Genomic DNA, 13,935 nt, shown 5'->3' on the forward strand with positions numbered 1-13,935 from the left:
ATATGAAGTATTTTATGTGTAGTTATTACATATAATTTGGAATAATTATATGTAAATTAAATATCACTTTGGCTACAATATAATTACAAATAATTGTAAAATAATTACTATTAATGTTTCCAGTTGGTGTTACAGTTAAAAACGACATTTTATTTAACCTGTAAACAACGGCCACCTCCGAAGAACGGCCATTTTTTAATGTTTTCCCTTTTCCCATTGGCTGTTGTTCGAAGAAATATGTATTTAATACACAAATATAAAACGTTACATAATAAATTACTTCACAGTCAATTGATTAAGTAATACTAACGGTAAATATTTCACGATACTTTCAGTTTAAATTATTCAAATAAACGAGAAGAAACATTTGGATATTCACATAATTCCGATGATAGATTGATATCTTTATTCTTAGTTTTTCGCCATAAAGAGAATAAATTATCAAGAAAAGATAGAATTACAGGTATTATAAATAAACCAAGAAACAATGCAGAAAACATTATAAGGAAAAATATTTTTAATAAATCGTTAAAAACGGGATAAGGACTGTTAATAAATATAATAAACGGAGAAATTGTGGAAATACATCCCTTTACGATTGCACTCCCAGCGGAATGAAGCGAATCCTTTATTTTTTCATTAGAATCCGTTTGTTTAGAACTTGCGTACGCGTAAGAAATATGAGTGGAATAATCTGTACAGAATCCAGCAAGAAATATCAAAACAATCTGTGATACTCCATTAATACTTATTCCCCACGCGGACATATAACCGATGGTAATTACCTCAATCGATGCTATTGTAAAACCTATACAAATGGCGCAAAATAAATTCGGTATGGTTATAACAAACACAAGAATCACCAGACAAGAACTAGCAATTATTGATTGTTTAAGTATTACTGGAGATATAAATAACATATCGAAATATGTAAATCGATAATTGAAAGGTCTTGCGGGTATATCCGATTTTTTTGTTAATTGTACCATGTTGTAAAACACTTCTTTTTCTTTATCCGTATTGTCGACTAAATCGGTGAGAATTAAAAATCTGGAACCTAATATTCTCTTGCCATCATCACTGAATTTGATGTCATTATTAAACGATTTAGCCCATGTAATTTTCAAGAAAATATTACGAAGTACTGTTACAAAATCATCAGGGTTACTCGTATTATAACCTCTTAAAGATATCCAAGAATATGGATTCTGTATAAAATGAAGATACATTCTAAGCCATGATTCCGTATAATTTTGTCCAGCCATATGCGGGGAATTTTCTAATTGATTTGTTAATTTTTCAATCTTCTTCTGTATATTCAAATCTGAATAATCTAATGGTTTATCGATCAATATGTGAATTCTGTCTCGGAATTTCGAAAAATATTTAACGTCGTCACGAAAAAAGTCATGAATATAGGAAGTTTTGCGGAATGCAAATAAGTAATCCGTAGACGAGTGTGCATATTTTAGAAAATATATTCCTCCGGTAAGATATATTATAAATAGTAATATGACAAAACATTTAACTGTTGGAAAAGTCAATAACTTTCCTAATTTATCTCTGTAAAAATATGTCTCAGTTTTATCGTCTTCTCCATCATTTGAAGATGATTTTGCTGTTAAACATCCGAGAAAACCTGTGAAAGAAAGTAATGTATAATAAGTGTGATAACTATTATACATTATACAGGATAATTCCAAACTATGGGATAAGTTTCAGAAATGGATTTCTAGCAGGATAAAGAAGTATAGTGATCCTATTAATTCTCTAGTGCTGAGACAGGATGACACCATTAGTATCATGAACACACCCACAAGATACAACAATACGGCATAAATACATTTCTTCCGGCAAAAATCACAGTATCCTTTATGAGTCTCAATATGTTACATCACTGTATCCATGGTACAATTGTGAGGTCTTCTGATATTACCCATTCACTTTTCTGTATGTAAATAACTTTTTCACCTGTTCCTGATAAGAATATTGTGTCATTCTCCACTATCCCATACACTTATATCATAGACCTCTTCTGCAGACAGACAGCATATTGCATACTTCCACTTTCACTGTTAGGTTGCTGATAAGCAGATCTGATGTTTTAATGCCCATTGGTCTCATCCATCTCTGGTGCATTTCTGGACTTATACAGTTCTTTTTCCTTCCAGGAATCCACTAATCAAAGGTTTGTTTCCGTTGTTTGGAATCATCCTGTATAAATGGTAAAAAGTTGTTATACTTATTCGTAAAGTTTAATTAATCAGGATCGTTGATAGATTTCATCAATCAAGTTGGTAAATTCTTGGGATTATTTATGTGTACAATGTTGACGTATATTCTTAATTAATATATACAAAGAATATACAGTATACAACATACAGTCTACGTAATTGAAATTAACAGGAAAGTCCTAATACCTGATTTCGACGTAACAGGCATGCAAAGAAATGCATGCAAGTTCTTGGCCTCCCTGTAACCGCTGATTGCAAGACAACCTCCAAAAAATGTTATCTGGTAGACGTAGTCCATAGCTAAACTTAAAGCCAAATAGATGCTGATAATTTGAATTATCCTAACAGGAATATTTATCCCAATCAGCGCACATATTGTATTCGTCAACGAAGTAATTGTAATTGACACAGCAGCTTCGGAGTATGCCTCACTTATTCTTTTTTCGACACTGTCTTTTGGATCAGTTTTTCTCCAAGCAGAGACTAAGACAAATGAGTCGTCTAATCCGATTCCTATAAAATGAAATTAAATTAAAATTGTAATTTCAATTAAGCATTAATTGTTTGTATTAAAATGTTTTAATACAAACCTAAAACTACAAATAGAACAATTATAGTCAATTCGACGAATTCCATTCCGCAAAGAAGTAGAATGCCAAATGCTGATATTACTCCTAACGTGGATGAAATGCAAGCAGAGATTCCAATTAACGGTTTACTCCTTACACAATCCATTGAAAGACAGGATAAACTTGCGAGTATTATCAATATAACTCCACTGATTAAAACGTAGATTTTCATGTGTTTGATCATTCTTGATTCGATATTCATACTAACACTACACATTTTTGACAATTGAACGTGAACGAATGATACACGAGAAACATAATTTATTATTTCCTCTTCCCATCTTTCTGAGATTTGTTTCTTCGTAGAATCGCTGTTATCTACGAAATATGCCAAACGAATTGCTTTAAAATTCTCTACGAAATAGTCTTTATCCGTTAATACACCACCCAATTGTATGGCATCCGTATTGATACTTGATGAACCTATTGTCAGTGGATATCTGTCATAAACGTAATTTTTATTTATTGTAAAAACATTATTATATATTAATTTTATCATTTTTCTAGAATTAAAAGTTTCCAAAAAGTAATGTTAAATTTACACATTGTTTTAGTAAGTGTGAGTATTCAAAATTAAGATTTGTTGTTAAATTATATCTATAAACTTTATTTGTAGATAAATTTATTCAGATTTAACATTACTGTAATATATAATTTAGGCTAAATAAATGCAGTAAATTATTTTGTTTATTATTCTTTAGCATATTCCTAATTAATTTCTAACACTAGATAAAACCACTGAACACTTGGTGGGCCCACCAGTGGCCAAGCTGTCTTCGTACCCTGAACACTGAGAGTTCGATCGTGCATTCGTCAAAATAGATTGCGTTTTCCAGTTTTCTCCACGTCTGTAACACCTGAATAGGTGCCAGTTACCAGAGTCGGTACAATAACTGGTCTTTCGACTACGTATCTTCGGTCGTTGCTAAAATCAACTAGAGACAAATGTTACCACCAAGGGCATTGCAATCACTTCAAGAGCGCTAGATCGAATCGCTGTGAGGTCGAATGTTTTCTTTTTATTGAAAGATATATAACCTTCGAGTTCGATTTCATAATTTTCTATATGAATTTTATTATAAGAATGAAAAAGCTTTTATTTAAACCCAAAACCAGGTTTATGGATAAATAAATGACACTTAATAAAACATTAAACACCTTCCATCGCTGAGAAATGTTTATTTAATAAAACACTAACATTTTCAGCCTCATGGAATAAACTATCCTCAGGTGTAAATGAGTTCGAACGTATTTTATTAAATAAACATTTCTCAGCGATGGAAGGTGTTTAATGCTTTATTAAGTGTTTTAAAAACGCTGATTTTATATTTAGTTAAATAAATGACAAGGAACAAAACTGACACAATAGTATTATTATTATTAAATTGTGCTATTATGTGAATTTATTATACGTTAAAAATTTATTGTACATACAAACAAATTATATTATACATATTAATAATAATAATAATTATTATTATTTGCGTTATTAAAATTTACTTTAAGTGAGAAATTTTTCTATGTTTTTTACTTTCAACTGATGAAATAAATGATTGATTAATCGTTCGCGTGAAAAAATGCAATCGACAGGTAACAAAAAAGTGCAAAAATCTGGAAGTCAAGTAGGACTTGTGTCCAGCATTTGTCACATCCTATCATCGATGTAACAGAACACTGATTTAATATAATATCCATTATTGAAAAATAAACATCTGTGTTTGAGTTTGTTAATTTTTCACATACTTTGCTTTCTGCCCAGTACATCAATTGGCAAAGCTTATAGCCATGGGCGTAGCGAGGGGGGAGCCTGGGTGGGCACGGCCCCTCCCAGGGAACCTGGTGCCCCCCAGGAAATCACAGCCGAAAAAGTGTTGAGTCGATTTGTAAACACCTAAAGCTAAAATAAAAGTTTTGAATACTAAAAAAAAGGTGAACGGCTTGCTCGGTGCCCAATAATGAACAATAATTTGAAATAATTCAATTTTGTGTCAGGTTGGCCTCCACTAGGCCCCCCATAACAAAACTCTGGCTACACCCATGCTTATAGCTCGGATATAACAAATCTCCTCGAGATTTGATGAATGTAAATGTCTTCTCTGGTGCAGCATCTTCGGGTTTTGCTGTTAATATATTTTTGCATTCGTCACAACCGAGAGATGGCAGTAGATGATAAAAAATGTAACCTCCTAAATAATGTAGAATAAACTTAAATGTTTCTGGTGCACAATAACCGTGATCTAATAATTCACTATTACTAGTATCTCCATAGTATAGGCTTGGATCACAAAGCAAATTTTCTAAATGTTCTTCCAATTGTTCTTGAACTTCTTTAAAATGGTTTTTTATGACTATGAAGGAGATTTTTTTTAAAAGTAATAAGGATAAATTCAGGATCAGTTTGAACTGATGCTCGTTTGGGAGGACGAACCAAACGAGTCATCAGTCTGTACAGGTATAAGAACTGCACTGTTGTGGGATGAGAATTGCTTCCACTTCCTTATCTTATCATTCCAAAGAAACGCTAATTGAAAAGAAAACATAAGTTAGGAGTTTAATACAAGATTATATAATCATTACACTAAGTCAGTTTTGATTGATAAAAAAAAAATATCAGGCGATTAATCTTAAAGTATTTACAAGGAAAGGTGGGCGACAGAGAGATAGCCCTCAGTGAATCACAGTAAGTCTCACAAACCCAGCTCAATCTTTAGTTAACATGTTTTTAAATATAAAAATACAGTGGTACCTCGGTATACGTCTGCTTTAGAATACGTCCAATTCGAAATACGTCCTGTTTGGATGAAACAAGTTTTGCTCGGTATACGACTTTTGTTCGGTATACGACGTAATTCAATTATACGCGCCATCTACGAACAAGTAGCACTATCGGTGTATTAGACCAGACTAGACGTTCGCGGTGCAACGGTTTATAACTTTGTTAAATTTCTTCTGATTTTAATTTGTAAGTAAAATTTTATTATTTTTATTAATGATGAACTTCAAAAAGGCAAATGAAAAGCAACAGAAAACTAAAAAAAATGACTAGAATCACAACGGAACTGAAAAAAGAGATTGTTGAGGAATATGAAGGTGGTACGCGTGTTCGAGATTTAACTGTTGCATACCGTATTCCGAGAACGATGATATCGACAATCGCGAAAAATAAAGACATTTAATCTGCTAACTTGGGAAAGGAGTTAAATCAATTTCTAAACAGAGATCGAAGACATTAGATCATGTTGAGAAATTGCTTTTGCTTTGGATAACTGAAAAACAGTGCTGGAGTCAGCGTATCGGAAGCAATTATTTGCGAGAAAGCTAAAAAGATACATGCTGATCTCATGAAAAATCAAGCAGGAACTAGCCAGGAAAGCGAGGTGTTTAAAACCATCCATTTTTTTCACGTGAGAACGGATTAATCATTTTTACATTACTTCTTATGAGAAAGGTTGGTTTGGTATACGTCCAATTCGGTATAAGTCCAAACATCAGGAACGGATTAAGGTCGTATACCGAGTTTCCACTGTACTGAAAAAATTTATATTCTTCCAACTTTTCAGTCCGATCAACATGCGGTTAGAACATTTTTTTTTATTTGACTTTAATTGGACTAGGTGTTATATCAAAAGCTTCCAGTCGAAAAATTTACCTGGGAAACTCATTACTTCTATATATTGCGTAATAGAGGGAAATAATTAAACCAAAAGTATTTTAGTTTTGCGGGCAATTTTACGTCGAAATGTTTCAATCAAAACACTTATTCGGTTAACGTCAATAAATATGTAAATTAGAGCTAAATTGGAGCTGAAAAACTACGAAAATAGCGATTATCTAACATTTGTTTACAGTTTTACCTGGATTTACGTAGAGTGAGCGATTTTCTTATTGTAGAATTGTCCACCAGAATTGTCTGGTGGAAAATTGACATTTTCCATCAGACAATTCTGACTCGTTCAAACAGAATCAAACAACTAGAAGTTAGCTAATTAGACCCTAAACGTTATGGAATAATATAAATAAAAGAATGATAGCTACGCCACAATCGTGTCGCGTAGCTATCAAATTATATAAAAATAAACATTAAAAACGCAATTTTGTCATCAATACAGCAAGAAAGAAAGAAAGAAAACAAAGCGCAGAATTTAACGGTGAAATTGTAGCTTTTTACACGATAGATAAAATTTAATAATTTTATTTTAAAACACAGGGTCCGAGAGACCCATTGCGACTCAGCAAGGGCAAAAAGTTACATGGCTCACTGAGGATTAAGATTACATAAAAACACATAAATATTTACCTCCGGTATTGTGTTTTCGGGATCTCTTCCTAGATGGTTCTTCATTTCTTGTGAGACATCGCGTTGATCGTTTTTGAGGTAAAGACTTACTAATGTACTTAGGACAATTAGGGAAATTTGATGGATATGCATCCGACGTTAATGCCCAGCGATCTCGTGGAATTTCTACTTTCTCTCCATTTATGACATGGGAGTAGGTTTTAAAATAAATCTACTCGCAAAATGTACGTCACAAACGTAACATTTACTTGTTAGCATCTTGTCGTCTCGTGGAATGCATCGCATCCACTCCTCAATTTTATCACTAGAAACACGGAAAAAATGTCTTTTTTCGTTCGATGACTTATATTCTGCCTTGCATCCTGGCACAAAGCACGTTAGCATTTTTATGTAGCTACTAAAAAACACAATTATTATAAGTCGAAATCACTGACCTCAGTATACACATAGCAAGAACAACTCTCTTCTGCTAATAGTGGCGCCAACTAGCGACAAATATTGTCTCTAGTTAAGTTTGAACTATTAGTCGAAAGACCAGTTAATCTACCGACTCTGCAGTTACCCTTAAAAAGACTTCCCGGAAGGCATCCCCCAGGCAGTTCGCCCAAGTGTTGCGTTGCCATAACTCAAACAAATCAAACCTAAACGCTGGTACCTGGCCAACAGATTGGCCGTGTGAAGTTTTCGGGTTTTCTTCACGTTTGTACCACTTAAATACAGGCGAGTTTCCCATAAAAGTCTTTCTGAGAGATATCCCTCCTCGAAAGATTTTAAAATATTACAAGGCAAAAACCTAATTAATTTTTAAAGATATATACGACAATTTATATATAAATTAGCAGACTTCCTGGAAAATAACTACAAAAAAATAGACTATTAAATCTACTCTAAAATTAACTGTATAGACCTATATAAAGAATATTTGTAAAATTTATAATTTAAACACGAAACCAACCTGATTCGGTACTTCTTATTTTTAATATCCTCAATTTTATCTCTTAAAGTTAAAATTCCATTAAAATTACAGTTTCCCCTGTATTTCCTACATATATCATTATATGTAAGATTGAATTGATTCCAATATATATTCAAATTCCAAATATTTCTGTCTAGTCGTTGTAATTCATCAAAAATTGTATCATTTAGCATAAATTCATTATTTTTAGCTGTTGCTATAATTAAACAACATCCTTTCATGTCTATTATTCGAGAAAAATCAAAATCCAATTCATTTTGTGGAAGTAATCTTTCTATGGCCTTTCTTATCTTTGAGCTTTCTCCATGGATTGGAAAATGTAGATATTCTGCATCATGCACAATGTTTAATCTCAATAGACCCAAAGTTGTAAGTGCAGCAAAGAGAAGAGGGATAAATACAAAATATAATGGATGTCTACCAACAAATAAACCAAGACGTTTGTACGTAACAGACAAACGTTTATGAATAACAAAGAAGCGTAGTTTCCTGCACGGCATCTTTCAAATTCTTCAATTTCTAAAAAAATATAAAACCATTTAATACAATTCTTTTCATCATAAACCTTCTCATTGTTTAACTATTCTAAAACTATTCTACATTATTTATATATAAATACATAAAATACAATAGATACTCTCTACTCTAAAACAATTTTTATGTTAATAGAGTTGTTTAACTTTCCCGGCAACATTTAAAACTGCGTGTGTGGAGCCATCTGTTATGATATTTTATTATTAAAAACTTTTTATATTTTTAATTATTATAAAATGGTTAAAGGATTAACTTTGAGGGTAGTGATGAGTTTTATAAACAATTACAAATGATAATAACCAGTAAAATCTTCATTAGATCCGATCCTATTCGAGATATGACACGATCCCCTTTATCTCTCCACCTTCTCGATCTTTAACCACCAAAATTTAGTAGCATAAACCCCCATAATAAACAAACCTATTTGCAAAATTTCGTAAATTTTCGACAAAAATCACTGGAGTTATTAATCTAAAAACAGGGTAAACACAATTGTACCCCATACAGACACACACTAACGTCCATACATACAGAAATTACCCTAGAATTTTTTTATATTTCCCAACGTTACGTGGTGTTTTAAGTCAAAAAAATATGATTAAATTTAAAAAGATATTTCTGTTTTTTACTGTCGAAATTATATATAAATTAGATTAAGAATAAATTATTTATCTTACCAAATATAGTGATAATCCATTGTAATGGTTCCTCACTGACACTTTGTACAAAAAGGATAGAATTTCTCACATAGTATCTTAAGTAATCAGTAAATTAAACTTTGATACTAATAACAGTAAAATAGCTTTTAAAAAACAAAATTTTAATGAACCAAATCTAAAAATTGTGATAAGAAATGTATAGTGTAGTGGTTAAGTTTGATAATTCGCTTCGATAAAAAGTAAATTGACCTCCGAAATGTAGATATTCGATATGCCTTAAATAATATAATAATATCAGTAGCTATTATTTTCTTATATAATTTCAATTGTCTTTTTTAAAATTTATATTATTAATACAAATACGGGATATTTATTGCTATACTTTAAGTGAAAATCGATTTTCATACACTCGTTCGTTATAAAAACATATAACACAAATCTCTTCGATTTAGAGAGGTTATCGGTGATGTTTTCTATTGAAATGATGGATATATTTATAAAAATAATATTTATTTTATCCGCAGATAAAGCGTTTTTTACTCTTTAAGCAATTACTGTTATTAGTAGAACTCGTATTGCGTTTAAAATATACTGTACTTGCTTATATCTATAAAACTAAATATAATTTGAAATAATATAAGATAATGTAATCGATTATTCGGTTACATTATTCTTATATCTTATGCTTACATGTCGAATTTCCTAATATGAGGTGCATTCTAGTTCTATGGTCTCCGAGGCTCACCAGTGGCTAAGCGGTTTCGTTCCCTGAACACTGAGAGTTCAGTCGTGTATTCGCCAGAATGGATTGAGTTTTCCAGGTTTCTCCAGTTTTCTCCACGTCTGTAACGCCTGAATAGGTACTACTTACCCTTAAAAAGACCTATAATGCTAATTTATTTTGGGCTGTATCAAAAATCAGAAGTATCCCAATCATAAACTTGGTTCTTTAAAATAGCCTAACACCGGCTCCATATTGAGCCTTGTAATTTCTATTTTATTTATTATTTCCTTATAACTGACGTTTAAACTTTTTAAAATACAACTACAACGGAAAAACATTTTACTTTCAAGGACTAAAGATACGTTTATAAGAATATTTCTTCAAATTTCCTTTACAAATAATTACGGGATATAAAAATGAAAGATATTTTAAACTTTTAAACTGTTTTTATAAATTAATACTATAAATATTCTTATTAAATGTAACCATATATAAGAAACAAAATCACTTAGGTGTTAAATTAAACCTGGTGACATCTAATTGTTATTTTAAATTAACTGTCTTAACGCGTTAAAAAGTTAAACTTCGAATGCATCTGTAACTATTATAACTAAAACATTAAAAATAGATAAATAACAAACCATTAAACCATGTGAATAGCTGTATTGCCACAACAACGTAGACTACTTGTGGTAGTAAGTACTGTATATAAATAGAGGGAAAGTCTGACTATTAATGAAAATTTTTTTATGATTTAATCGATGGCCAGATTTTTCCTCTTATCTTACAGCCAGGAAAGTAAACATGCTTTGAATTCAGTGGATATTTTTCATTAAAATAATATAAATTAACATATAATAATACCTACCAGAAGTTTAGCGGTGTAGGCTACTGTACAATAAATTTTTCCTGAATAAAATTTTGTAGTTATTTGATTTAATTTTAACTTTAGTAAATGCTATATAAGCAGTCATTGTAAATTAGCAGGAGAATTTGAGTGCTAACATAAAAACAATCCTGTGTACGTGAAGAAAAGCCGCAAAACTCCACGTGGCAAGAGCGATGGTGTGGCGAGAAGCCATGACCAATTACAGTCTATTTCCCTATAACACTGTTGATAATTCCGTTTTATATGAATTCCATATTGTACGAGTCACTTAGATTTTACAAATACGTGTGCCGGGCTGTGAACGGCTCACGTATTTGTAAAATCTAAGTGACTCGTACAACATGGAATTCATATAAAACGGAATTATCAACAATGTTATAGGGGAATCGATTGTACCAAGTTCAGTGGTTTTAACCACTTGTCCACTAATGGGCTCCTGTTTTTCTTTATTGCTATTGTTACGGACATTCAAGAAAGTTATTTAATTATGGAAAAATTCGATTATGACTTGAATATAACTTCGCTGCAATTTTTTTTAATGAAATAATGTAATATTTAATGAGAGAAATTAGGTCACTTTTTCTTGTATAATTTATATAAAGATTTATTGCTGAATTCTGTGATAATTTCAGAAATAGCCAAGTAAAAAAACCTGAAATATTTTTTGTTACAAGGACAAACGTACAAGGATAAATTAATGTAAATTTATTTTTACATTTCTTTGTTTAAAGATAAGTTATAGGGCGTATAATATTTTCGGATGGTTACAAAAATATTATTTTTATTTTTGCATACAATAGAACACTGTTTCAATTCTAAGATTTAGAAAATTTTGTCGTTTCATAAAGAAAAGCGAGAGTTTCCAGTAGAAATTAATAAAACGTGAGTAATTAATGATATATATTTTTTCTGCTTTTTAATTTTTACTTTTCCAACAGAGGGAAAAGTATGGAGATCGATTAAAAAAAATGACTTTTTTGGACTCAAGGGATTTTGAAAAGTCAACAAATGTTAAGATGGTGGGGATTTTTTTTTGTATGTATGGATGTTAGTGTGTGTGTTAAGCACGATTTTGTTCGCCCTGTTTGAAGCTTAATAACTCCTGTGCTTTTTGTCGAAAATTTCTGAAATTTTGCAGGGAAATTTATGTATTTGGGGGATTGGTTCTATTATATTTTGGTGGTTAAAATCGAGGAGATAGGGATAATTCGACGTGTCATATCCCCCATCCCCTCGAATACGTGTCATATCTCGAGTGGGGTCGGATTTAATAAAAAAATTTTTTATTCAATTTTGGCATTTATAATATTTTAAAAAAATTCTTTTTTATCTTCAAAATTTATTATAATTAATAATATAAAAGTTATTTTTTAATGAAATCTCACAAGAGCTGGAAAAGTTACGCAACTCGTATTATATTGTGATCCAAATAATCAAATTGACATTTAAAATAAGTAGCAAGAAATTGTCCTGTTTAAAATTATTCATACTTTTCAAAATGAATAAATTAAAAAGAATAAATAGTGAATTGAAAATTTCAAATGCTGTTCAATGTACAAATTATACAGTAAAAAATTTCATGACTTAGAAGCTATTCGAGATATTGTCCCATTCCATTAATACTCCAGCAACAGATATTAATAAATAACGACCTATTGAACCTATTTCGTAACAAGGGAGTTAATAATCTCCTGGCATGACTTGAAGGTTGAATTTGTTTTATATAATAATTTATGAAAAATGATAAACGTACATTTTCCTCAAAAACCGAGCCAAAAAACTTTCAAAAGTCATTAATATTATCTTTTTGATCTCATTTGATTAAATGATAATATGTTAATTCAAGTTCACCTATCTTAGCCATGAAATGTAAGCATGTTGTAATATTATATACTGGCCAGGACACGGGAACCACATTATCAAACCGGAATAATCCCGTTCAAAGCGGTACGTATAGCAACGAGAGTTGCATAACTTTCCCGGCTGTTATGAGTTTTTATTTAAAAAAACAACGAATAGAATTTTTAGTAAGTCCTACTCCTCTGGAGATACATGACCCTCTCTATCTCCCCACCCTCTCCACTTTTTACAACCAAAATCTAATAGCATCAATGCCCCTCATATGCAAACCACCACGCCAAATTTCGTTTCTTAATCTTTACTCCATTTCGAGATATTAAGCGAAATAGACACCAACACACACACACACACCCACACACCTATCCATGGAAGTTTTTCGTGCTTTGACATTTTTGGGTTCAGGGGATCTTAGAACATGGAGATTATCAAAAAATTCGCCGCAAATTTGACACGATTCCAATAATTTCCTGTGTTTTGTAATTAACAAAACAGAAAAATAAAAGGAACGTAAAAAATAGCAGTTTCAGGAAATATATTATTTTAAGCGCTTCTATTAAACAATATAATTTCTAATATACCTAAATCGGATGCGCCTTTATTATTATTGTGAAAAATAAGAATTACTTTCATGTATACAAACACCAAACCGAACAAAAATGTAATTAATAAAGATAAAAGTGTTATAAAATATATGCATATATGGGCCGTTCATAAATTACGTAAGGGCGATTTCGGCCATTCTAGATCCCACCCACCCGTGTGTAAGAAACTGTAATATTTTCTTTGATCCCCTTTCCCTTTCCCTTCCCCTTCCCACTCTTACGTAATATTTTGGCATGAAGAGAAACCACCACACGGCCTTTCTCCCATGATAAAAAAATGTGTAGAGCGTGAATCTGCTAGCGTTATTACTCTATCACGTCACACGAACAACAGCGTTCTTAATAGAAACCGCCAAATTGAAGCCAAATTCAAAACGCCACCACTAGATCAAAAACTAAAATAAGTATATTACGTAAGACGAGATCTATTAACCCCCTACCCCTGAGTAAGAAATCGTAAGAAATCCTTGACCCCATCCACCATAAAATATCTTATGTAATTTATGGACGGCCCTAATGACGAAATTTTGT

The 13,935-nt window shown here is 31.5% G+C and overlaps 1 protein-coding gene across 1 annotated transcript; it reads right to left on the bottom strand.

Annotated features, from left to right (window-relative positions):
• Positions 1-2: 2 nt before the first annotated feature.
• LOC111634484 (patched domain-containing protein 3-like) lies at positions 3-8,648 on the bottom strand. The gene is made up of 4 exons (XM_023379256.1): positions 8,116-8,648; positions 2,825-3,303; positions 2,421-2,747; positions 3-1,639 (listed from the first exon to the last, which is right to left on the bottom strand). Exons 1-4 carry the CDS (start codon positions 8,634-8,636, stop codon positions 342-344), a joined length of 2,625 nt encoding a protein of 874 aa, XP_023235024.1. The 5' UTR covers positions 8,637-8,648; the 3' UTR covers positions 3-341.
• Positions 8,649-13,935: the final 5,287 nt, after the last annotated feature.

The sequence above is a fragment of the Centruroides sculpturatus genome, unplaced genomic scaffold (genome assembly GCF_000671375.1).
Source record: "Centruroides sculpturatus isolate CEXI.00-Female unplaced genomic scaffold, Cexi_2.0 scaffold710, whole genome shotgun sequence".
NCBI lineage: Eukaryota > Metazoa > Arthropoda > Arachnida > Scorpiones > Buthidae > Centruroides > Centruroides sculpturatus.

Bases quoted from the DNA above. Each gene is read 5' to 3' on its own strand.
- LOC111634484 (XM_023379256.1), bottom strand. From the start codon at position 8,636: ATGCCGTGCAGGAAACTACGCTTCTTTGTTATTCATAAACGTTTGTCT. The intron at 3,304-8,115 runs GTTGGTTTCGTG...CGTTTATGACAG, and splicing joins AATAAGAAGTACCGAATCAG to ATATCCACTGACAATAGGTT. The intron at 2,748-2,824 runs GTTTGTATTAAA...TTCATTTTATAG, and splicing joins TGTTCTATTTGTAGTTTTAG to GAATCGGATTAGACGACTCA.